The sequence below is a fragment of the Geotrypetes seraphini genome, unplaced genomic scaffold, assembly GCF_902459505.1.
Source record: "Geotrypetes seraphini unplaced genomic scaffold, aGeoSer1.1, whole genome shotgun sequence".
In the NCBI taxonomy this organism is placed as follows: domain Eukaryota; kingdom Metazoa; phylum Chordata; class Amphibia; order Gymnophiona; family Dermophiidae; genus Geotrypetes; species Geotrypetes seraphini.
Window position 1 is genome coordinate 990 of NW_022985856.1, and position 27,374 is coordinate 28,363.

General features: G+C 44.3%; 1 protein-coding gene across 1 annotated transcript; it reads left to right on the plus strand.

The window, feature by feature from the left end:
• Window positions 1-527: 527 nt before the first annotated feature.
• On the plus strand, window positions 528-27,374 carry LOC117352435 (putative inactive cytochrome P450 2G1). Its single transcript, XM_033928935.1, has 5 exons — window positions 528-715; window positions 9,733-9,874; window positions 10,076-10,263; window positions 15,456-15,597; window positions 26,873-27,374. Exons 1-5 carry the CDS (start codon window positions 539-541, stop codon window positions 27,064-27,066), a joined length of 843 nt encoding a protein of 280 aa, XP_033784826.1. The 5' UTR covers window positions 528-538; the 3' UTR covers window positions 27,067-27,374.

Sequence of the window (27,374 nt, forward strand, 5' to 3'; positions counted from 1 at the left end):
TGCATTCAGGCTATTCCGTCATGCACAGGAGGGATCTCCCTCATAGCAATGGGTCAAAAGAGGGAGATGGAACCCATATCAAATTTGGTGGGCACGTAGGGGGCTTATAACATTTAGTGGGGGGGCTATTATTCATACCAGGTCCTTCCACCTATTACCACAAACCCTCCTCTTGTCCCTTTCTGACAAATGTAGGAAACAGCATGTTCATGGAGAAACTACAGAAGAACAGGCTCAAAGCTGTCTATTTGCTCAGTGATAGGGATCTAGATAAACTTACTGCTACAAAACACAGACAACCTTTTCCTATCGGTTGGCAAGACTATATAGGCCATCAATGGCATCACTAACTTTGAAGGAGCTGTGCACAGCATGGAGAATTCAGACAGCATAAATGGCTGGAATTCTCATGATATTTCATACAGAAGTCAGCCCGTTTGCTAAAGAACCAACTTAGCAATGGCTAAACAGACACAGAATTGAAATACTCTTATGTCTTAGAAGGTCTGAAGCACAGTTGTGCTTTTTCTTTTGTCAGATGTACACTTCATATACAGGCATCATGGATCACTTGCCAGGACCTCACAACAAGATATTTCAGTGTTTCCATGGACTGGTAGACTTTGTTACAGAAAAAATGAAGCAGAACCAAGAGACACTGGATCCGGACAATCCACGTGACTTCATTGACTGTTTCCTCATCAAAATGCAGCAGGTATTTATTACCCTTAGATGCTAGTAGAGATAAAAACTTCCCTGCTAACCTATGGTCAGAAAGACATTGTCTATGTGAGGCTTAATAGGGACACTTTTCAAATTTCTTGGGAATGTGCAAGCTATTTTTTATTTTTTATAAATCTTTATTAATTTTCATAACTAATACAAAGTGCCATGAATTATACAATCATTAATAAACAACATAAGCACTTAAATTCCATTAATAACATTACAGAAGAAAAATATCCCTCCCCTTCCTTTCAGGAATTCAACCAAGAAATAAACCAAAAAGATATTCCCCCACCCACCCACCCCATCCTAGATATATATAAAAATAAACAGAAAATTAAATAAAGACAATTATGTTGAATTAACAAAGGATGTCAACGGGCCCCACACCAATTTAAATACTTTGCTATGCCCCAAAATATCAGCATTCATCTTTTCGTATTTATAACCTAAACATAAACTGGCTGACCAAAATGAAAAAATAAATTTCCCACAAAGTGTCTGTTTGAAAAGTGGGGGCTAGCAGAAGTCGCAGGTATTTCTTTTATTTCCTAGGACTTTGCACCTGTCATCCTCCAACTGACCTCAATCCTTTTCAACTGCAAGTCAAAAGGTGGACTTGGAGAAAAGTGTCCCTATTTTTGACTACTGAAGGCAGAGAAATATTCAGTTCAGTGAATGAACCTGGCTAACTGATACGTTATGTGGAAAATGTCCTTTGAAAATTGTCCTCGGATTGTTTAAGAAAATTAGGAGACTCTCCTGGGAACTGGCATGCCCTACATAGACTTGTGAGCTGTGCTGTGTGTTTGTAGCTTCTTAACTACTTGCATTTTTTGTGACTTTTATGTTTTTATATTTAAGACAGCCAAGGACCCTATAAGACCCCTGAGGAAGATATTTTTATTTTGCCGAAACATGGCCCATATATTGTATACGTTATTTGGTTTCTATCCTGTGGGTCACTTGTGACTGTTTATATTTTTTGTGGATTTTTTTTAAGATTGCTTTTAAGTTATTTGGATGCTTTATTAAACTACAAACTGGTAGTTCCACAATCTTTTTTTTTGTTTTGTCATTACATGGAGTGCTCATTTTAATGTTAATGAGCTCCTTGTAATGCATTTGCATAGGATTCTCGGCTGCTACCATGGTCGGTAAAAGGTCCCTACCCCCCCCCCCCCCCCAAAGAACACTTTTGTGCATTGGAGGATGAGCTACCTTGAAAGTAAGATTGGTTACAACCAGTCTTACTTGCATGGCAAGCTTTTGAGCATTGGGCCCTTGATGTCTCAGCTGAATCTCTTCTAAATTAGCCAAGTGACCCTTCCAGAGCTAAATTTCCCTACCTTATACAGAATATAGGATCTTCCCTCTGGTGCGCCCCAGAGCAGCCTCCGGTGCACCTGTCTTAATTTTCAATGAAGCCCAATTTAAAATTGTGGTACAATCGCTAATATTAAGTCAGCCTGATCACTATAATATTGCCTATATGGGATAAACAAAACAATTGCGTAAAAAATTACAGACCATACAAAATACAAATTACAGAAAATGCAAAATTCTTTTGATATTTTCTCTAAAACAATATGATACTGTTTCCCCATTCTATGATAGATTACATTGGCTCCCTATGGAGGCAAGAATTTTGTTTAAGGCATCATGTTTCCTCTATAAAGTGCTTTATGATTTGGTACAGACTTACTTTCATGAACATTTTAAGTTAATAAAAAGGTGTTAAGAATTGTAGGAAAATGCACTGTAATATTTTCAGTTTCCTTTCCCCTACAGGCAAAAAAAGATTAAAACTATTTGAATACTCACCTGCCTTTCAAGCCACAAAATTAGGGAAGGAAATTTCTGTTATGTTTAGATCTTCCAACTCATATCAAAATTTTCAGCAACATATTAAAACACATATTTTCAGTTAAATATATGATAACTTCATAACATTATTTGGTTTTAAAAATTATGGATCCAATACTCAAATGGCGAGAATTAGGCAAGCTGATTCCTGTGGTCATCGCTGAGCCCAGATATTCAATGCGGGGCCATTTCCGGTGACCGCCATTGAATATAAGAACATAAGAATAGCCTTATTGGGTCAGACCAATGGTCCATCAAGCCCAGTAGCCTGTTCTCACAGTGGCCAATCCAGGTCCCTAGTACCTGGCCAAAACCCAAGGAGTAGCTACATTCCACGCTACCGATCCAGGGCAAGCAGTGGATTCCCCAATGTGTTTCTCAATAAGATATGGACTTTTCCTCCAGGAAAGTATCCAAACCTTTCTTAAAACCAGCTACGCAATCCGCTCTTACCACAACCTCTGGCAATGCGTTTCAAAGCTTAACTATTCTCTGAGTGAAAAAAAAATTTCCTCCTATTAGTTTTAAAAGTATTTCCCGGTAACTTCATCTAGTGTCTCCTAGTGTTTGTAATTTTTGACGGAGTGAAAAATCGATCCACTTGTACCTGTTCTACTCCACTCAGGATTTTATAGACTTCAATCATATCTCCCCTCAGCCATCTCTTTTCCAAGCTGAAGAGCCCTAACCTTTTTAGTCTTTCCTCATACAAGAAGAGTTCCATCCCCTTTATCATCTTGGTTGCTCTTCTTTGAACCTTTTCTAGCACCGCTATATCTTTCTTGAGATAAGGAGACCAGAATTGAATGCAATTCTCCAGATGAGGTCACACCATGGAGCGATACAGTGGCATTATAACATTCTTAGTCTTGTTAACCATCCCTTTTGAATAATTCCTAGCATCCTGTTTGCTTTCTTGGATGCTGCCACACATTGAGCAGAAGGTTTCATCGTATTGTCTACAATGACACCCATATCCTTTTCTTGGACGCTAACCCCCAAGGTAGACCCTAGCATTCAGTAATTGTGATTCCGTTTATTCTTCCCAATGTCCATCACTTTGTATTTGTCCACATTAAATTTCATCTGCCATTTGGACGCCCAATCTTCCAATTTTCTAGGTCCGCCTGCAATTTTTCACAATCCACATGTGTTTTAACAACTTTGAACAGTTAGTGTCATCTGCAAATTTAATCACCTCACTCGTTGTCCTAATTTCCAGATCATTTATAAATAAGTTAAATAGCACCGGTCCCAATACCGGTCCCAATCCCTGCAGAACTCCACTTTTTACTCTCTTCCACTGTCATGGTGCAGCAAGACTGTTTTGGACAACAATCCTCTTTTGCTGCAAATTGTAGGTTTAAGTTCATTTTGCAGCAATGCACAGAAATTTTCACTGTTAACTGTTTGCCCATGCGCTTGGAAATATGCCAGAATAAGCCTCTTCATGTCCCAAAAGGTTAACATGATTTTCTTGGAGGATGGCTGACGTTTGAATTTCTTCTTCAGTGGAGAAGATGGATGTCTCCACTCCATGCTTTATCTTTTGCTCTCCGGGTTGTAGTGATGCACCCATGTCTCGTCGCCGGTGACAGTTCTGTCCAGAATACTCGGATCTTCTTCATACCATCTCAGGAACGGGGTCACAACCTCCACACGCTATTGATTGTGCAGATCAGTAAGCTGTTTGGGAACCTATCGTGCACAAACTTTCCTGTATCCCAAGTCATCATGCATTATAGCAAATGCAGAGCCATAGCTCATATCCATATTTACAGCCAACTGACAGACCGTTATACATTGGTCTTCTCTAATCAAATCATCTGCCCTTTCAATGTGCTCTTGTATGCTCAATGTTGATGGGCGACCAGAACGATCTTTGTTGGTTACTTCTTCCCGCTTTAAACCTTTTTAACCATTCATAAACCTTTTGTTGATTCATGGTGCTATGTCCATACTGAGTCAATATTAGAGAATGACACGGTGGTGGTTTACCCGCGGCTACTGCGTTTAGCCGCGGGTAACCCACCAAAAACGGGGAATGAAAATTAGCAGCCTCTGCGGGGACGGGGACAAGGCCATCACTGCCCCGTGGAGTGGTGAATGGTCTTGTCACCGCAGTGAGGCATAAAGGATCGTGCGTTTCCCGCAGCCCCCACCCGTCCACCCGCACGCCGGCTCGATCGTTTAACCAGCTTCCTCTCTCCACCTCACCTTAGTTTGCCGGCTTTCTTTTTCGGCGACCGGAACGCTTTCAAAAGAGCCGCGCATGCGCGGCTGCTCAGTATTCAATCTTCTGCTCTGACCCAACCGGAAACAGAAAGTTGCAGCAGAGCAGAAGATTGAACTTTGAGCAGCCGCGCATGCGCGGCTCTTTGAAAGCGTGCCGGTTGCCGAAAAAGAAAACAGGCAAACTAAGGAGAGCTGGAGAGCAGTAGCGTACCAAGGGGGTGGGGCGGGGGGGGCGAAAAAGGTAATGGCGCCAGGCCTTGGAGCACCGAGGCAGACTGCTTCTCCCCCCTCCCAGCCGAACCCTCGCTGACCCTCCTATCTCTCCCCCCTCAAGTGAACCTTTCTGACCCTCCCAGCGAAAGCAGCAAACCTCCCTCCAGTAGCGTCGGCTTTCTCCTCCCTCTGCCGCATCAGTGACGTGGCAGAGGGAGGAGAAAGCCGCGAAGGAGGTTTGCTGCTCTCGCTGGGAGGGTCGGAAAGGTTCATGGAGGGGGGAGATAGGAGGGTCAGCGGGGGTTCGGCTGGGAGGGGGGAGAAGCGGTCTGCCTCGTGCTCCATTACCTTCTTCGGGCAGCAGCAGCAGCGTTTACAATTCGCTGCTGTTGCCGGCTTCAGGCCTTGTTCTCTGCCGGGTCCTGCCTACTTCCTGTTTTCATGAAGACAGGACCCGACAGAGAAGAAGGCCTGAAGCGGGCAACAGCAGTGAATTGTGAATGCTGCTGCTGCCCGATGAAGTTCAGGACATCAAGACATCGGGGAAGGAGCAGGGAGAAATCGGCTGCTGGCTTGGGGGTGAGGGTAGGGAAAGAATCGTGGAAGTGGAGAAATTTGCACGATGGCTTTGTGGGGGCTAGGGGGAGAGAGAAAGAAAGGAAAAATAAAGAGGGGGCCAGGGGGAGAGAGAAAGAAAGGCAGAAATAAAGAGGGGTCAGGGGGAGAGAGAAAGAAAGGCAGAAATAAAGAGGGGGTCAAGAGGGAGAGAAAGAAAGGCAGAAAGAAAGAGGAGGGCCATGGGGAGAGAGAAAGAAAGGCAGAAATAAAGAGGGGAGCCAGGGGGAGAGAGAATGAAAGAGGGGGGGGGGGGGCAGGAGAAGAAAGAAGGACCAGAGACTCATGAAATCACCAGACAAAAAGGTAGGAAAAATGATTTTATTTTCAACTTAGTGATCAAAATGTGTCCGTTTTGAGAATTTATATCTGCTGTCTATATTTTGCACTATGGCCCCCTTTTACTAAAATGCAATAGCGGTTTTTAGCGCAGGGAGCCTATGAGCGTCGAGAGCAGCATGGGGCATTCAGCGCAGCTCCCTGTGCTAAAAACCGCTATCGCAGTTTAGTAAAAAGGGAGGGGGAATATTTGTCTATTTTTGTATAGTTGTTACTGAGGTGACATTGCATAAAGTCATCTGCCTTGACCTCTTTGAAAACCCAAGGAATATAAATGATAATTAACATTTTCTCTGCGTACAGCGTGCTTTGTGTTTTTAAAATTTTATTGTTGGTAGATCATTTTGACTTGGCCACAAAGGTAAGGGGGAGGGAGGGAAGGGAGCTGCTGAAAGACATCTAGTAATCCTTGCAGGCTTGACTGTGCAGGGAATTATTTTTGTAAAATCATGTTTTGTTATGTGACTGGCATTATCTAGACTTTAATTTCTATGAATGAATAGAATGAAAATGATATAAAATTACTTGCTTGCGGGGACCGCGTGTTCCGGCTCACACAAGGAAGGAGGGGGTGAAAGGGAAAAAGTTTCTCTTCCTTGGAAATAGATTCTGAAGTGACCTCATCAAAGAAGACCAGCACCAAATGTACAAGAAATCCCTTAAACAATGTCAAAAGAGCCCAAAATAGAAAACTGCTACTGCCTTGAGACTCCATTATTGAAGGAATCTACTTGAAATCACAGAAGAGACAGGAAAAGGTTAAATGCCTCATGGAATCCTCAGGTACAAAACAAATTGTGAATGAAATCAGAGCAGACAGTAAGAATTATAAAATTGATGTCATTATCCATCTGGAAAAAAAGGCGTACTAGAAATAATACCTCAGCAATACAATTTTCAGAAGTTCTATTTGCTCATGGTAAGGGAGAAGAGAGACTGCTAGTGATGGTGGGGGGACTGATAGAAGATATGAAAGAAGGGTGGTAGAAAGGAACAGATGGTAAAGGAGGGAGGGAAGGGTGGTGGTGGAAAGGAATAGAACAGACATTGAAAGAGGGTAGAGAGGAATAGACCCTGAAAGGAAATGTGGAAGGCAGAGTGGGGAGAAGACGCTGGAAGGGAAGAAGACAGATGCCAGACTATGGGGGAGCGGAGGGAAGAAGATGGGTGCTAGACGGGGACGGTGACGGGGCGGTGAATGGGATGGCAGTGGCGGTGAAAGGGATGGCGGTGACGGTGACGGGGCGGTGAAGGGAATGGCGGTGACGGGGCGGTGCAGAGGATGGTGGGCCGGGGACGGTGCAGTGACGGGGACAGATTTTTTTCCCCGTGTCATTCTCTAGTCAATATACAATGGTGAATTTCCACAGGTTTCCCTCCCTCTGCCCAAATGTTCTTCGATGTTGCAATCTTGCAATGGAGCTTCCAGGTTTTGACTTCGTGGCTGCCACACAATTAAAGGCCGAGCACTGCACTGTGTGTGGACGAGCTATCCAACAGGCAATGTACTCATACATTGCATTTCACTAGGAAGTGTCGAGCAGGGGGAGTGGCAGTGTTCTATACTCCTTCACAGTGCCTATAACCAACACACCTAAGACCATTATGAGAGAAACCTTCTCTGACCTATTAGTCAATCTAGGCACATGGGGGTGCTAAAGAGAGAGAAAGGCATTATCAGTCTCCTCTCTGTTTCCCTGCTGCTTGAATCTGCCAAGGGATTTTGTTTATGTAGCACAACTTTAAGCTTATATCATGCAAAGACTTTCACACATATCTTAGATGACAGCCAAAGTTGTTGAGACTCAGACACGGTGAAACTCAGATCCGGAAGTGTTTGAAAAGTGGATTACTGTCTACTGCTGTACTTCAAGTTAGTCACTATTTGATGTGTGTTCATTAACTAAAAGCTATTATTATTTCATTATTATTATTATTATCATTATTTCTTTAGCAAAGATATCAACCATTTTTATTTTGTGTCCTCTTATTTGTCACTGCAAATAATAGCAGCATAGCGAAAGGGGGGGGGATAGGGAGGGTGGACTGCCCTAGGTGCCATCTTGGTGGAGACTCAGATCCCTCTCCTCTTCGCACATCTACCTCTTCAATATCTTTGGACCAAGAAGTGACATCAGAGGGAGAGCTCAGGCTGGCACGAGCAGCAGCCGAAGATTTTGAAGAGATACACGAGGGGGGTGCAATGGGGGAAAAAGTACACGGGAGAGCACGTGCGATGAGAGTGCACGGGTGCACGATGCTGGGTGCCACCACCCCAGATGTCTCCTTCCCTTGCTACACCACTGTGGTAACCTTTTGTGACACCTCTTCTGGAGCCCCTCTTTTTAAAATCCTAGATCTACTCTTTTATGTCATATAGTTTAATAATGGGTGGCTAGATTGAAAAAAGAAGAAAAATGCGCAGCACAGTACAGTCTTGTCTCTGGAAAAATAGTCTTCTATGAAGCAGGACACCTGGCCATCTTGAATTTTGGCCATCTTGAAGGCCAGGAGTAGCAGAGATGATCCTCAAAGGCAGTGGCGTAGCGAGGGTGAGAGGCACCTGGGGCTGTGGCGCCCCCCCCCCCGCCCAAGTGTCCACCTCCCCGATCCCCCCTTGCCGCACGCGCCCCCCTTCCCTTCCCCCGTACCTCTAGTTGGTCACTGCCGTGAGCAGCAAGAACTTCAACGTGTTCCTCGCGACCCCGTCGTCTCTCCCGCTGATGTCACTTCCCATGCGCGGCACCCGGAAGTGACATCAGCGGGAGAGATGACGCGGTCACGAGGAACACGTTAAGGTTGTTGCTCGTGGCAGTGAACGACTAGAGGTATGGGGGAAAGGAAAGTGGGTGCACGCATGTGGCGAGGTAAGGAGTGGGAGGAGGAAAGGGCAGAGTGGAGGAGGGGTGCCCCCATGCCCCCCCTTTCTATGCTACTGGCAGCAGGGATGGAAAACAGATGCATGCGGAAACGTATTTAATCAGGTATTTCCATACTGTAGTTGAGGCTATGGTTTTGTCAAGACTCGATTACTGCAATGCCCTGTACCTTGGAATAACAAAAGCAAGATGCTGAGCATTACAGGTTATACAAAACGCAGCAACAAGATTGATAATGGGATTGTCTAAATATGATGACATATCTCCAAAAATTGCATTGGCTACCACTCGCCTTCAGAGGACAGTATAAAACAGTAATGATTTGTCATCAATTCTTGTATGGAAACATTCCAGAATTGTTTAAAAATAATATACTTAGCTATACGTACACCCAAAAGATCATTGTGCTCTGAGAATCTAGCTTTACTGAAAACAGCTGTGAATCCAAGGCTTGTTGAGACAGGTAAAATAATTTTTTGCTGTGCAGGAGTTAAGATATGGAACTCCTTGGTGGGTCAGATACGAAATTGCCATGAAAAGGGCATGTTTAGAAAATGACTTAAGACACAATTATTTGTAGATGCCTTTTTCTAGCCAATAATTTTCCTCTCTGGCAGAGTTGATGAATTATTCATGATCTTTACTATACAAGCTAAGGTATTATTTTGTAGACATGATTTCTGAGGATTGTTTGTGTGTGTGTTTTTTTTATCATGTTTTTGTTTTAAAATTATGTATGTAAATTATGTAAACATTTTAATTTTAAACGGTATGGAAATTTTTAAAATAAATAAATAATTTCTTTTTTTGGTAGTCTGACTTTTATTTTATTTAACTCCCTTCTTTTTTTTCTCCCAAGGAAAAACAAAATCCTGTTTCAGAATTTCACACATTAAACTTGGTTTTCACTGCACTCAGCCTGTTTTTTGGTGGAACAGAGACTACCAGCACGACTCTGAGATATGGCTTCCTGATTTTTTTAAAGTACCCAAAAATCACAGGTAATAATATACAACAATTAGCTTAGGTTTGCTTTCCTTTTAGATTAACATAAGTAGAATAATTTAACATTCAAGTTTAAAGCAGAGAAACACAAGGAGATGCACTGAGTGATCTTGTGGCTGATGCAGGCAGCACTGATTCTCAGCTACCTAAAGAGTGCCTCCTCTCGTGATAACAGAATTCTCTTGATTTCTTAATAGAAAAAATACAGAAAGAGATTGATTTTGTGATTGGCCAAGACCGTGGCCCATGCATGGAGGACCGGAGCAAGATGCCGTACACTGATGCTGCTATCCATGAGATTCAGCGGTTCTCCAACCTTTTTCCAATGGGAGTGCCACACTCAGTGGCACGAGATACTCAGTTCAGAGGATATATCATCCCCAAGGTATCATTCCTGGTATTTTTAGATAGGAACTGATTTCTTTGCACATCTGGACTCACTAATTAGGATTATCTAACAGTAAGAGCCAATGTTACTGACTACAGTGATTTCTGTTTCAAGGGGCTGCTATAGGTTTTTACTTTGAGATTCACATGCCAATTATCCACTGTGGTATGGAAGCTTGGAACCTGGCCAGTGGTGTAGCGAGGGAAGTTTGAGCCCTGGGCAGAGGTGCCTGTTATCACCACACTGTGCACCCCTCCCAGCAGTGGCAGGGTCCCTTAGATATACTCGTCCCTCTCCTTCCCTGGTGACATTTCAAATAAAGGTCCCATTTGGAAAAGCATCTTGTCCCTTTCCCACTTTTTTTTACTGTGCTGTTAGCCTTCGTGGGAATTTTGTGCTGCTTTTTGAGTTTGGAAGCCACTGCATGCCATGGGATTGGTAGCATGGAATCTTGCTACTCTTTGGGATTCCAGAATGTTGCTACTCTTTGGGTTTCTGCCAGGTACTTGTGACCTGGACTGGCCACTGTGGAAACAGGATACTGGGCTAGATGGGCCATTGGTCTGACATAATATGGCTATTCTTATATTTATAGAATCGTGCTTAGTGCCGCACTAGTCAGTGCCGATTTTTCAGGCAGCTTGATTCTATATAGGGTAACCAAAGTTGTACACACATCTAAAGGCTAGATTCACTTTGCAAACCGATCGTGTACCGATTGGTTTGCGAGCCCTTTGCAACCCGATTTCCCTCCGACCCGATTCACTAACCTCTGTCCCGATCATCCTCCGATCCTTGCATGCAAATGAGGGGGAACAGCATTCAAATGTAGGCAGGAAGTGATTCACTAAAATAAAAAAGCAACACCGACTGGGCTGGCCGATCCAAAATAAGCGAGTGCTGAGGACCAGTCGCTGAGGTCCTTTCCGATTGCCCTGCCTTCTGCCACCCTACTCTCTGCCCCGATCTCCTGCCTGCCCCAACCTCCTTCTATCTCCTGCCTGCCCCCATCTCATGCTCTCACCCCGAATCTCTCCTGCCACCCCGACTCTCTTGCCCTTCCCTGCAGTGCAAGCCCATGGTTTTAACCCGTGGGCTTAAACTGGGTTAAAACTAGGGGCTTGCATAAAAAAGTTAAAACCAGTCAAAAAAAAAAAGAAAAATTAGCTCTGCCGGGCTTGGAGGGCCAGCGCATGCACAGACCATCTACAGATGGGGATAAAAATATTCAGTTATGCTGATGACTTTACGATCATCATCCCATTTGCTAACTCTCTCTCGGAAGTTACTCCCAAAGCATCAGAAGCACTAAACTTGATGGAGCAATGGATGTCTGAATTCAAACTGAAACTTAATTCAGAAAAAACAAAACTTTTTGTAGCCTCGCCACATCCGTCTGACAACAAAACACCACTATGCATCAACAAAATTAGCTATCCTATTCAGACAACTATGAAGATATTGGGTGTTCCCTGATCCGTCGCGGAAACACGAGTGCGCATGCGCGTGTTTTACGTCACCACCTGCTCTCCACCACGCGCCGCTGCTTTCCACCTCGCGCCACTGTTCCTCCTGCACCATGGCACGCCAGGCATGTCCGTCGCCGGCCTCGAGCTCCTGGGGGCCGGCGGCGCGAGCCGCCCGGCCGGTGCTGAGGCCCCGCCTCCCGCTTCCGCCCTACACGGCGCCGCCAGACCCGGCCCTCCAAAACGCAGAGGCCCCGTCTTCCGAAGAAGCCACGGTCCGGCCCAGCCCGTTGAGAGGGAGAGCGGCGCTGGCACCAGGGAGGGGGGGGGGGGGACACACACGAGGGCTCTGTCGCTCACTCAGCTCGGCCGCTCCATCTCTGCCGGGGCTAACAGCAGCAGCCCCCGAAGCTCCTCACCAGCGTGTCCCGCCCCCTCAAGAAGGGTTTAAAAGCTGGCCTCGCGCACTCTGAAATCAACTGCCGCTCGCCTACCCGTGCCAGGGTGATGCGCAGGCGCGGGGGCTCCCGCAGTGTCCAGAAGCGGCGATGGCGGTGCTGCTGCTGGTGACGCTGCTCCCGCTGCTGTGCGCGAGCGATGCACCGGAGCTGGACCCAGCCTGTCGGCAGTGGCTCGATAGTAAGAATTGCTAGATAATCCAGAAGATCTATCCTATGAGCTTTGAATAGGAGCGAGAGTAACTTAAATCCTAAGCACTGATCAATAGGGAGCCAGTTGTAGTAGTGGAGAGACATGATCCTATGTAGGGGTGCGATTTAGCAATCTAAAGGCTGTTTTGGAGTTTGCGAAGCTTCTTGAAGTATGTATGGGAGCAGTCTAAGTACACGATGTTGCAATAATCTAATCTGGCTATTAACGGTGAAAGAACAAGAGAATGAAACGTGTCATGGTCAAAGTACCGTCCATTTGAATACAGCTCATGAAGAATCATAAACAGGCCTTGCTTACATTTGATATCTGAGGTACAAAGGTAAGGGCAGCGGCTGACAGGAAGAGACAGAGGGGAGATGCTTGATTGATGGGAGATAGAGAGAAGGGATATGTTGGACTGTTGGGGGGGATAGAGAAAGGGGAGATTCTGGTCTGGTGGGGGGGAGGAAGGGAGGCCTACTGCTGGACAGGGGGAGCAAGAAGAGGTGCTGATGAACTGGGGGGGAAAAAAAGGAAGGGAGGCCTACTGATGGACAGGGGGAGCAGGAAGAGGTGCTGATGGACATGGGGGGAAAGGAAGGCAGGCCTATTGCTGGACAGGGGGAGCAGGAAGAGGTGCTGATGGACAGGGGGGAAAAAAGGAAGGGAGGCCTACTGCTGGACAGGGGGAGCAGGAAGAGGTGCTGATGGACAGGGGAGAGGTAAAACAAAAGGAGAAGGACTGCTGCTGGATAAGGGGAGCAGTGAAGGAGTGACTGGGGAGCAGGGAAGAAGTGCTGCTGGACAGGGGGAGCAGGGAAGAGGAACAGGGGGAGCAGGTAAGGAGTGCTGCTGGACAGGGGGAGGTAAAAGGAAGGGAGAACGCCTACGGCTGGACAGGTGGAACAGGCAAGGGGTGATGGTTGACAGCCGAGGAAAGAGAGAGACAGAAAGCGACCAAGGGGAGAGAGAGAGAAAGAAAGAATGAAAGACAGACATACATATATTCTAGCACCCGTTAATGTAACGGGCTTAAAGACTAGTTAGAGCATATTTTGACATGTCAGCATTCAGAATTCTAGTACAATCCCTTGTACTGAGTCAACTTGATTACTGTAACATCGCCTATTTAGCAATCTCCCAAAATAATATGCGACAATTACAATTAATACAGAATGTAGCAGTCAAACTTATTTTTGGACTGAGGAAGTTTGACCACGTAGCACCTTACTACCGACAGTTACATTGGCTACCGATCGAGGCATACGTGAAGTTTAAGTTCGCCTGTTTCTGCTTTAAAGTACTATATGGCCTAGCCCCCAATTACATAACTGACCTTTTTTCCTTCTCAGCCAACAGACACAAGAGAAGCACACACCTGACCTTCGTTTCCCCCCGTTAGAGGATGTAAGCTCAAAAGACACCACCAATACCTTCTCTCCAACCAGTCAGCACTATGGGGTAAAGATCTAGAACAATTGCTCACGCCTTCCACTTATGGGGAATTTAGGACACTCCTGAAAACACATCTGTTCCTGACGTATCTAAACAACTGATCCGTACAGTTCTTTCTCTTCAATATCGGTTACCTTGATCTGTTAACTCGATCTCTCACCTCTGCTAAGTTCATTCAACCGGTACCATCTTTTAATCTTTGTACCATCTTTTAATCTTTGTAAACCGCATAGAACTTCACGGTCCTTCGGTATATAAGCTGTTATTATTATTATTATAGAGCGATCCAGACAGACAGTTGGGGGCATGATTCCAATCGCCCTCATTTGCATGAGGGCAATTTGTGAATCAGCCTCCCGGACATGGATCAGATCAGATCCCTCATGGATCGGATCCGTGCCCTTAGTGAATCTAGCCCTATGTGCGCAACTTAATTGTTTGACAAGCTAATCAGTGTCAATAATTGTCCATTAACACCTAATTATTTGGCACGAATTGGCACTAATTAGAAGTTACAAGTACAACTTTCTAAGCACATTCTATAAGTGATGCATGTAAATTCAAGTGTGTGAATCGCAAAAAGATGTGTGGTCAGGGGAGGAGCATGGACAGATTGTAGACATTCCTAAAAGTTAGGTGCACTGTTATAGAATATGCCTGATCTGTGCAAAAATTAGGCGCAGGTATTAAGGCCTGGTTTTCACTGATCTAAATGGGTGCCCCTATGTGTTTGTCACACACACAGTCACTAAGGGGGGGGGGGGTGAATTCTCTAAACGTTGCTGATTTTTAGGATCTGGTAGGCGCCCATATTCAGTAAAAAAAATGCCATTGAAACATTTTTAACTGAGTTTCAAGGCACCAACCAGCGCCTAAAAAAAATCGATGCTGGAATCGCGCCTCTGTAGGCACTTTAGGCCGCTTAATGCCACTAACACCAGAACCGTCGCTAGGTGGCCTAAAATGCCTAAGGAGGCATAATTCATATCATAGGTAGGTGCCGAAAATGTAGGCCTTCAGCAAAGGTAGGCAACAAAAATGTAGGCTAGAGTTTCCTGGCCTACATTTCCGGCACCTACCTATGATGTGAATTATGCCTCCTTAGGCATTTTAGGCCACCTAACGAAACCCTTGCCTACATTTCTGGTGCCTACCTTTGCTGAAGGCATGATTCTGTACCCGGTGCTGTCGCGTGATCGACACATGATCGGCAGTGGCTTTTGAGGCAGCAGCCAGCGGCACTGGTTACAAAATCCAGGCCTGAGCGTAATTCTATAAAATGCGCATAACTTCAGAGGTGTTTTATAGGACCATGCTAAGCGCCATCCTTTTTTGCCACCAATTTTTTAGGCATCATATATGGAATATGACCCTCAATGTCAAGCTGGGCATGTAAGTTTATAGAACAAGCGGGATGGAGTATCTTCCATTTCAGACCTGAGGAAAAGCATAATGCAAAGGCAGAGTGGAGCCTGGTTATGTTTCTAGGGATTCAAACCCCACTTTAGTCCTTACAGAGTGTAAATGACAGATGAAATCTTAAAATACCACCCAATGAATCTGTCAAGTTCTTAATTTTACCATTCCCTTCCACCCAAATCTCACTCTTTCTCTCAGAATACAGATGTATACATCATATTGACTTCAATATTAAAAGATCCAAAACATTTTAAAGACCCGGAGACCTTCAACCCAGAACACTTCCTGGATGAGAATGGAGCCTTTAAGAAAAATGAAGCATTCATGCCATTTTCCACAGGTATCTATCATCACAGAAAAAAGAGCTTCTTTTCATGCTGTAAAACTGAGGCCTTTCACCCATCCTTCTTTTTCCTTGTACCTAAACCACTAGTGTCTGGAGTGATATGCAAATACTAGGAGGGTCGATATTCCAACTGTGGGAGTTAGCCGGGCTGACACCTGCAATAAGCACCGACCCCGGATTTTCAATGCTGGGCCATTTCTGGGACCGGCATTGAATATCTGGTCTATTTTTGGCAACTAGAAATGTAGCCAGTCAAGTCATTGGCACTGGCCAGCGAAGATTATAACGACCAAAGATAGACCACTTATTTAAGCAGCCCGATTTGGCTGCCAAACTTAGCTGGCTAGTGGTCTGAATTTTTCAGGTAGACGACCAAGTCATGCAACTTAGCTGGCCCTCTTTTGCTGAATATTAGGGTTAAGCAGGCTTAGCATTATTTAACCAGCCAGGATCTATCCTGTCTGGGTAAATAGTGCTGAATATATTTATTTATTTATTCATTTTTATAGCCCGTCCTTCCCAGGAGCCCAGAACAGGTTACAAGGAAACATACACAAAGTTTTCAGGAACAGAGTTACGTACATTAAAGAGTAATATAGTAAGTGAATGCAGTTTACAGAATTATATGGCGCAGGACCTGCTTACATTGGAAAGTTGGTCCTCAACCTGGCAGCTAGGCTTCAATGCTAAGAAATGTAAGGTCATGCACCTCGGAAGCGGAAATCCATGCAGGACGTACTTCTTGAACGGAGAAACTTTAACTAGGACTTCAGCAGAACGAGATTTAGGAGTAATCATCAGTGCAGACATGAAAACTGCCAATCAAGTGGAGAAGGCTTCATCTAAGGCAAGGCAGATATTGGGTTGAATCAATAGAAGTTTCGTCAGCCGAAAGCCTGAAGTCATAATGCCGTTGTACAGGGCCATGGTGAGACCTCATCTGGAGTACTGTGTGCAATTTTGGAGGCCACATTACAGTAAAGATGTGCGCAGAATTGAATCGGTTCAACGGACGGCCACCAGGATGATCTCGGGGCTCAAGGGTCTCTCGTACGAAGAGAGACTGAACAAATTGCAGCTCTACACTCTTGAGGAACGTAGGGAGAGGGGAGACATGATCGAAACATTTAAGTACCTCATGGGACGTGTCGAACTGGAAGATGATATTTTCTTTCTCAAGGGACCCTCGGCCACAAGAGGGCACCCGCTCAAACTCAGGGGCGGAAAATTTCATGGCGACACCAGAAAGTATTTCTTCACAGAGAGAGTGGTTGATCATTGGAACAAGCTTCCAGTGCAGGTGATCGAGGCAGACAGCGTGCCAGTCTTTAAGAATAAATGGAATACCCATGTGGGATCCCTACGAGGGTCAAGATAAGGAAATTGGGTCATTAGGGCATAGACAGGGGGTGGGTAAGCAGAGTGGGCAGACTTGATGGGCTGTAGCCCTTTTCTGCCATCATCTTCTATGTTTCTATGTTTCTATGTAATAACATGCTACAGGATCAAAACACAAAGCTATAGAATTAATAACTTACAACTTATAGAGAATGTGACTAAGAACACATGCTTTGCAGAATCTAAGAAAATGAAACCATAAAGTCACGAATTGGTATTAACATATCTGCAGTGAATGCTAGAAGAGCAGGTTAGCAGGCACAGGTGTTCTGAGGTAAGGTACGTTGAAGCAAGGTCTGTCAAAGTTTGAGACCAGCATTGATCTGGTCCATGAAAAGAAGCGTCTTTACTGTTTTCTAGAAGGTCAGTAGGTTATCAATTGCCCTAATGGCCCTCAAGAGTGCAGGGTCGCATATTCCACATCACCAAGAACAGGCTGAGACAGTTGAGGGTTGTTCATTTATATCAATTATATAAAGTGTGCCTAAAGTTAGAAGCCAAAATGCTGGGCAAAGCATGACTTCTATAACAGGATCTGGGCACCCACATTCCATGACAGAATATTAACATAGTTGGCATTTGAATGCCAACATTTAGGTTGGCTCAATTAATTCATGGCTAAGGCAGGTGTGAATGCATGTGTCTACATGCTGCATTTTGGCATGGAATTGACACTGTTCTAGAACATGTGACCAGTGGTGTAGTAAGGGTGGTATGAAGGGGTGAGCAGTCTGCCCCAGACAAGGACTTCTTATGGGCGCTGGCAGCCCTACTCCTGTCCACCCCCCTTCCCACTCCTCCCCCTCCTCCTGCCATGGGCATGCCCCTTCCCTTCACCCAAACCTTTTTATCTTGGGGCAAGTAGTCATGAACTTGCTGCCCATATTGACTTCGGCGCACTCTCTGACGTCACTTCCGGAACCCATGCCTACCATTTTTTCCCGAAAATAAGACACTGTCTTATCAATTTGGGGCCCAAAAAAGGCACTAGGTATTATTTTTGGGTAGGTCTTATTTTCTTTTCATATACAATGATCGTCTCTCCCTTCCTCTCCTCCATCCCAATTCTTCAAGTTTTTCAAGTTTCAAGTTTTATTAAAAGTTTGGTGAATCGCTAAATCGTAATGCAAAGCGATGTACAAGTTTAAAAACATATAAAAACATTTTGCAATTCAGGGGGGCAACCTGATTGATATACACTGAACAATAAACATGAACAGACCCAGAGGGGAAAATGGGGAAAGAAATACAATATGTGATAGGAAAGAAAGATGAAAAAGGAAAGAACGATAAGAAGGGTAATGCCAACACTAACAGTCTAACTCAGCGTTCTCAAACACGCGGCCCACGGGCCGCATGTGGCTCTCCAGATTTTATTTGCGGCCCGTGGTCTGGATTGGATCATTATTTTCCTTTTGGAGCAGCAGCGTGTCTGACCGGCTTGTTCCGTTCAAAGCCGCGGGTTGGCGGCTCCTTGCGCTATCCACGGAAGAGCCGGCCAGACACGCTGCTGCTCCAGTGGCATACCAAGGGGGGGGAGGTCCACTGTTCTCCCTAGAGTGCGGCTCGTCTAGAGCAGTGGTGCCCAACCTGCTTCCCTTCCCTTCTCAGGCCAGCACCGTGTTATTTGATCTCCCTGCTTCTCTTCGGGGCCGACCAACTCTCCCTGCCCGACGTCAATTCTGACGTCGATAGGACGTTCTGGCTAGCCAATCGCTGCCTGACTGCCCGGAACGTCCTTTCCGACGTTAGAATTGACGTCGGGCGGCGAGAGTTGGTCGGCCCTGTGGAGAAGAGAAAGAGGGAGATCTCGGCCTGTTCCCTATGGCGGCAGCGGCAGCAGCCTATTCCACAGCCGCGTGGGAGAGGGCAGAAAGGAAGGAAGAAAGAAAGAAAGAAGGGGGGACAGGGAGCCAGAAACAAAGAAAAAAATGGGACACGGAATCAAAGAAAGACAAACATAGAGAAAGAAAGAAAAAGTTGGGGGAGGGAAAGAGGTCTGGAGGAGAGGAAGCATACAGGAGGCTGAAAGAAGAAAATAAATATTGGATGCATAGTCAGAGACTGATGAAATTACCAAACAAAGGTAGGAAAATGATTTTATTTTCAATTTAGTGATTGAAATGTGCCAGTTTTGAGAAAGAAAAGATATTAAACTTTAAATGTGAGGGCTGCAGAAAAAATAGAGCACTTGGAGGGCCACAAAAAAAATAGTTAATGTCTTATTAAAGAAATGACAATTTTGCATGAGGTAAAACTCTTTATAGTTTATATATCTTTCCTTTTAACTGTTAAAGGAAAGTTTTATAAACTATAAAGAGTTTAACCTCATGCAAAATTGTCATTTCTTTAATGTCATTTCTTTAATAGTTTTTCTGCGGCCCTCCAAGTACCTACAAATCTAAAATGTGGCCTCGCAAAGGGTTTGAGTTTCAGACCACTGGTCTAGCTGATATTAACAAGATACCAATGTCCTTTCTCTCCCCCACATGTGCAGCATCTTTCCACTCCTCTCACCCATCCCCTTGTGCAGTATCTTTCTATCCCTCCCTCCCTCCCATCCCCCTGTGCAGCATCTTTCTATCCCTCCCATTTCCCCTCTGCTGCAGCCGGCAACTAGGGCTTATTTTCGTGGGTAGGGCTTATATTAAGACTTACCCTGAAAATCATGCTAGGGCTTATTTTTGGGGTAGGTCTTATTTTTGGGGAAACACAGCAGGAAATGACTTCAGAGAGAGCACCAAAGCCGACACAGGCAGCAAATTCATGGCTGCATGCACCAAAGTTAAAAAGGCAAGGGGAAGGGGCATGTGCGCAAGGCAGGGGGGGGAGGGGAAGAGGGCAGGAGAGGGGTGCCACCGCTCCAAATACCACTCACTCTCGTTATGCCACTGCATGTGGCCCCCTTGAATTTGCACACTATGCAGCATAGCTTAGGCCCGGATTCTCTAAACGGTGCTGTTTTTTAGACACCAGTAAGCGCCCAAGCTCAGTAAAAAAAAAAAAAAAGCTGTTTAAATTATGGTTTTAACTGCGTTTCAGTGCACCTACCGGGGCCTAAAATATTGGCATTGGAATTGTGCCTCCAAAGGCACTTTAAGCCACTTAATGTCACCTTGGGTGTGGCTAATGCTGGAAGTGGGCTTAGGCGGCCTAAAATGCCTATGGAGGCATGAGTCACATCAAAAGTAGGCGCCAGAAATGTTGGCCTGAAAAACCCTGGCCTACATTTCCGGTGCCTACCTTTGCCGGAGGCACGATTCTATAACCGGCGTCATCACATGATTTACCCGCGATCGGCAGCCGCTTTTAAGGCGGCGGCTGACAACAGCGCCGGTTAGAAAATCTGGGCCGTAATGTCCAACTAGCACTTATGTGCAAATGCATGATTGTGGGGACCTGTGACCAGGTTTGGAATTCTCAGAAATACAGTCAAACACAAGGGTTGCAAGTAAAACAATAACATAGTAACATAGTAGATGACGGTAGATAAAGACCTGAATGGTCCATCCAATCTGTCCAACCTGATTCAATCTAAAAATTTGTTGGGGTTTTTTTTTTCCTTCTTCTTCTTAGCTATTTCTGGGCAAGAATCCAAAGCTTTACCCAGTACTGTTTTAGGTTCCAGCTACTGAAGTTTCTGTCAAAGCTCACTCCAGTCCATCTACACCCCCCCCCCCAGCCATTGAAGCCCTTCCCAGCCCATCCTCCCCCAAACAGCCATATACAGACACAGACCGTGCAAGTCTGCCCAGTACTGGCCTTAGTTCTTCACTATTTACTATTATTTTCTGATTCTAGATCCTCTGTGTTCATCCCACGCTTTTTTGAACTCCACTTTATTAAAGTTCAAAATAAGGATTTTCTAAGTCTTTTCTCTCAACAAGTTTGATACTATAGAATCTGGCCCTAAGTGTTATTCTATAAAGAGCACTCAACTTGGAGCACCATTATAGAATAACACTCTGTGCTAATTTTGTACAGCACTTGAATTTGGGAGCCGTTTAATGAATCCTATCCTAGCCGATTAGTTGAACCAGGCCCATTCTCTACCACTGATATGCCTTCTGTGGTTACAAAAAAAAAAATAAAAACAGAGAAGTTTCTCTTTTATATACCACATTGAATCTTGTGGATCAGCTGTCTGTTGTTTTTTTTTTTTACCTGGTATGCCTTCTTTAAACCCCCTCCCCCAAAAAAGAAAAGAAAAAGACATAGCACACACTTACCTCTAATTCTATAAAAAGCAATGAAAACTGCGTGTGCAAATTTGGGCATATACCCGATTTGCATGTATGATTTAATTGAATAACAAGCTAATTAGCACAAATAACTGGCATTTTAACAAGTAATTCGTGGTGCTGGTTAATCAATTAGAAGTTATGTGCATAAATTTAGATGCAGGATCCTACACCTTGAGGGGCATAATAATAAAAAACGTCTAAGTCCCCTTTTGGCCTAAGTCCTTAAACGTTCAAAGCAGAAGCAGGGAAAGTGTCCATAACCAAAACAAATGTCCTTGTTTTGATTATGGCCTGCCTCTACTAAACGCCCAGATCACCACTACGTCTAAAAGTACACCCCCACGATGTCTACACATTTTGCCCATAATGAACCAAAAAAACACCTAAGCCCCAAACGTCCAACAGAAGGGCTTTTAGGCGAAGGAGGAGCCAGTCCTTCGCCTAAAAGCTGGATTCTGTAACCGGTGTGAGTCCAACTTTTTCTTCTCTCCCTGCCCTCTCCCTTTCTTTCTTTCTGTCTCCCTGCCCCTTTCTTTCTTTCTTTCTCTCTCTATCTTTCTTTCTGTCTCCCTGCCCCCCTTTCTTTCCTTCTGCCTCCCTGTCTTTTCTGTCTCCCTGTTCTGCATCCCTGTCTTTTCTGTCTCCCTTCGAGATCTACCGGTCGATCGAGATCGACATATTGGGCACCCCTGGTCTAGACACTTTCAGCTGAAACTGAAAACTAAAGTTTGGTTATGTGAATGCAAACCAATTAGGCCCATTGTGGATGGTTAGAGCTTGCAGTCAGCAACCCTCTGAAAAACCCATAGGAGATTACTCATCTCCCTTCATATTCGTGGGTTTGGAGCTCTCAACCAGCTATTTGCAGGTTTCATTTGGCTGACTCACTCCTGCTTCCCTCCCGCCTACTGGATCTCTCCACTATACTTACTTTTTAAAACCTGGTGGGCTAGTGGTAAAGCAGGGTAGGAGCTATTTTCCTACACTCCTGCCCCATGCATAACTGGGAACAAAAATGGCTGCCATATATTTTTATGTTGGTCTGCTGGGGGGGTTTATGAGGTAGATTCTTACTAAAATAAAGTAAGAGTCCAGCCACTGGTCTACATTGCAGACATTATATCAGCCTGGTAAACAATCCGGAATAAAACAGCAAATTGATGTTATTGAATGCAAGGACTACTTGCTCTGAAAAATTACAATCAAGAGCAATACATTTCTCAGATTATTTTCTAATAATGCCCTCTCGGGGCAGAACAGGGCGTGACTCAGGTAGAACGGGGTGGGCCTGGGGGCAGGGCCATTGGTCCGGATTTTCGTTACAGAAAATCTGGTAATCCTAATCATACCTAATGGAGCCTGGAAATTCTTTACAATTACCCAAATAATATCCAAGCCAAAATGTGTATAATAAATTAAATAATGAAAGCCCATATTTTACGTTCAAGCAAAATACGATCCTCTGCACACATGGACCTCAGCTAATGAAAACTGAAACTAAAAGCTGTAGTGCTTTTACAGTGCCTGACTTTGTGCTATATTTGGAGTGACAACAACTGTCATATCGCCACAGAGAGGCTAATTCCTGAGGAGCTTATCATCCCAAATTTACAGATTTAAATTACTGCTAAACTTTTGTTTCAAAAGCATTTATTTAGAGCAGTGTTCTTCAACTGCCGGTCCGTGGACCAGTGCGGGTCCACAGAAATTTTCTGCCGGTACACAGGCCAGTGGGCAGAAGACAGTGTTCTTCAGCCGCCGGTCCATGATGCGATCAATGCGGCATCTTCAGGCCGGCTCCCTGAGTGCTGCAGTGTATAAAGCCGTGGGAAAAGGTTCCTACATGCTTCCTGCACCTGAATCGGAAACCTTCTCTCTGACGTCGCAACGTCAGAGGGAAGGCTTCGAGATGAGAGGTGGGACGTGCGCGAAGAGCCGCTGCCCACAGCTTTGTGCAATGCAGCACTCAGGGAGCCAGCCCGAAGAAGCCGCGTTGATCGCACGGTGGACCAGCCCAAAGATAACACTGGGGGCAGGCCAGAAGGCAAGGTACAGCATGGAGGAAGAGAGACAACAACGGTAGGGGGGAATGCTTTTATTTTTTTAATGTAGTGATTGATTTACATCTGCTGTCTGTTCAGGAAGAAATGCATTTGTTTCTTTACCTCTGGGGTTGTACTGCTTGAAGAGTCTTGCATCTTAGGGTTTGTTTGTAAATATTAGTACTTTTAGTTTTTGGTCCTGCATTTGCATGGGGTTATCTGTTTTCTGGTAGGAATGAATGTTGTAAAGCATACATTACATTACATTACATTAGGGATTTCTATTCCGCCTGTGCCTTGCGGTTCTAGGCGGATTACAATATAGAAGATGTCTGGGCAATTCCAGTAGAATTACATTACAGGATAAGAGTAGATTACAGGAACAGTAGAATTATGATACAACAATTTAACAGAATGGTACATAACACAGAGGATAATACATGTCACAGAAGATAATACATATCACAGGAGATAATATATATCGATTGAATCAAGTTAAATCAGGTGTAGTGTAGAAGGGTTACAGTACCTTCTAAATCACAGACAAGGAGATACTATAGGTGGGTGTTTCTGAAGGTGTTGATTGGGAACTCGTTGGGAGGAGGTTAGAGTGATGGGAGATATTTTTTGAACAATAGTGTTTTTATTTCTTTACGGAAATCTTTTATGTCTGTTGTTTTGATCAGTAATTCTAAGATGTCAGAGTCGATTTTAGCTGCCTGTGTCCCTAGAAGGTTGTCGTAAAGTTTCTTACGACGAGTTCCGTTGAGAGGTGGGAAGGTGAAGATGTTCTGCGTTCTCCTTCTTCTGGGTGAGAGGTAGTAGTGGAAGCGGTTGTTTAGGTAACTAGGTGCCGTGCCGTGGGTTACTTTGAAAATGAGACAGTAGAGTTTGAATTGTATTCTTGCTCTTATTGGTAGCCAGTGAGATTCTAAGTATGCATTAGTAATGTGGTCATGTTTGCTGAGTGAGTATATGAGTCTGAGGGCTGTGTTCTGGATGGTCTGCAGCTTTTTTATTGTGTTGATAGGGCAAGGTAAGTAAAGGCTGTTGCAGTAGTCTACAATGCTCAGCACAAGAGATTGGACAATGATCCGGAATTGGTCTTTATTAAAAAATTTTCTGATTTTTCTTAGATTTCGCATTGTGAAGAATGCTTTTTGGGTGATTTTATGAATTTGTGTTTGCATTGTGCAGCATCTGTCTAGATGTATACCCAGGATTTTGAGGGAGCTTTGTATTGGGTACTTGATTGAGTTTACTTCCAGTTCTGTTAGGGATGGTTTTTTGTCCTTCTCTAGCATTAGGAATTTAGTTTTGTCTGGGTTCAGCTTCAACTTATGATTTGTCATCCATTTTTCTACTGTTTCTAGTGTTGTTTTCAGGCGTCCTGTGGAGGTTGGATTGTGGATGTCGAAAGGAAGGAGGATGGTTATGTCGTCCGCATAGCTGAAGGAAGTAATATTTAGGGTGTCCAGGGTGGTGCCTAGGGAAGCTATGAATAGGTTGAAGAGTGTGGGAGAGAGGGGAGAGCCTTGTGGCACTCCGCATGGATTGGTCCATGGTTCTGATAGAATGTCTTTTGATTTGACTCTATATGTTCTAGTTTTAAGGAAGCCTTGGAACCAATTGTGAACTTTTCCTGAAATTCCAATTGCGTCTAGTATCTGGAGAAGTGTGGAATGGTCCACCAGATCGAATGCAGCCGAGAGATCAAATTGGATGATTAGCAGTCTGTGTCCTTGGCTGAGGTGTCTTCGAGCTATGTCTAGTAAAGATACCAGAAGAGTTTCTGTACTGTGGTTGGTTCTGAATCCGGATTGGGATGGATGTAGGATGTTGTGGGCATCTAGGTACATGGACAGTTGTTGTGCTACTAGCCCTTCTATTATTTTGACGTATGTTGGAATTGAAGCGATTGGTCTGTAGTTCGATGGGCTGTCTATTAGACCTTTGGGGTCTTTCAGTATAGGCGTAACTATGATTTCACCAAGGTCAGGTGGGAACTGGCCTTCCCTGAGTGTGGTTTGCAGCCATAATATGTAGCTAGCTCTGAAGTTGGTGGAAGCTGTTGCTAGTAGGTATGGTGGGCAGTTGTTCAGATCACATGAGGATTTGCAGTATTTTCTGTATAGCCTGTCCAGATCAGACCACTGGATTGTGGGGAAGTCGGTCCAGGATCTGTCTGCTGATATGGACTCATCTGTTATGGGTTTTATTAGAATCTCGTCTATGTTGTTTTGTGAGTTATTGAATGTTGTTCTGATTGAGATGATTTTATTTTTGAAGTGGTCTGCTAGTTGGGAGGCTGTAGGTGTTAGGTTTCCCTGGGTGGCTAGACATGGTTTGGTGTCGGTAAGGGTTTTTACTAGGTTGAAAAGTTTTTTTGTGTCTGGATTGTCGGTGCCTATGAGGTTGGAGTAATAGTCTTTACGTTTTTCCTTCAGTTTGATTTTGTATTGCTTGATTTGGATTTTCCATTCTGTTTTAGTGTTATCTTGTTTCTGTTTTAACCATGCCCTTTCTAGTTGTCTACATTTCCTTTTTAGTTGTAGGAGTTCGATGTCAAACCATTTGTCTGATTGTCTACATATTTTATTTTTTGCTTTTAGTGGTGCTAGTTTATTCAAGGTCGATTCGCTGAGAGACCGCCAGGTGTTTATGTGTGCTTTGTGCATTTTAATTGTGTGGTTAACCATTATGTATTGTTAATATGATTATATTGTGTGTGTATATATATATGAAAAATGAATGGAAAAAATAGTGTTACAATTAGTACTATTATGGGGTGTCTGGGGTGAAGATTTGGCGGAGATCGGCAGGGTCTAGCCCACGACTTAGCCCAGTGTTCTTCAACTGTCGGTTCGCAAAATAATTATTTTATTTCCGCCAGTCCATAGGTGTCAAAAGGTTGAAGAACACTGATTTAGAGCACTCTGTTTTCCATACAAACTATAATATAAGAACACACATGCAAAGAATAGCTCCCTCTCCCCCCTCCCTCCCACAAGGAATAGCTCCCTCTCTCAGACTACAATCTCTTGTGGTCTAGTAAAATAGTCAAAACAGGAATGATCCCCATTCCATGTTAGCGCTACTCTCAAATTGGCTGCCGTGACCTCTTGTGACAGTCTTGCAAGATTAATACTAGAGGTCGTAGCAACCATTTTGAGAGCAGAGCCAGCATGGGCAGGAGTGATTGGGGATCATTCTGCCCTGACTACACCACTAGATCATCAAGAATTGTAAGATAGGTCCGAGGAGGGCACTTATAGGTGGTCAGAGTGGGAAACAAACAGGAAAAAGCACAAATTTTCAGTGTCTACCGAAAACACATAGTGAGTTTATGCCGAAACTGAAACCATGGCCATAGTCTTTTGGCTGAAACTGAAACCAGACAGAAAAAGGATTTGGGGCTAGTTTTGGCAGCATAACAAAACCAAAATTTGGCCAGTCTCTACTTTAAACTGAATTTTCAGTGGTTGCACATTGAGAAATATGTAACTTTAAATGGATTCTTCTTAGCTATACAGCTGCTATTAACCTTATTAAATTCATGTGAATGTTCCTTCCTCCTCCCCCCAGGGAAACGGACCTGCTTGGGAGAGAGTCTGGCCCGCACTGAGCTCTTCCTATTCTTCACTACCATCTTACAGAACTTCACTCTCAAGCCTACCAAAGAAGCAAAGAACATCGACATCAGCCCTCTATTTGGTGCCTTAGGATACTTTCCTAGATCTTATGATCTCTGCCTTGTCCCTCGTTCAAGAGGATTATAAATCTCCAAGGTCCATGCTGAACTTACCACATATAATCAAGCACCAAAAGGAGACATAAGTCTCCTATGAAAAAATAGAAAAGAAAATACCAGTAGGGGAGGACCAACAACAAAGTGAGAAAAAGAAATCTTGGGGTCATAGAATGACAAATGCCAAGTTTATTGTTTGAACTTACTATAGCTTCTATATACAGTACTCCCCCAAAATTCATGGGGGTTCCATTCCAGGAACACCCGCAAATTTTGAAAAACTGTGAATATGGTTTTTAGGCAGGGGAGACAGGAGAGGGCAGCTGGAGAGGCAGGATA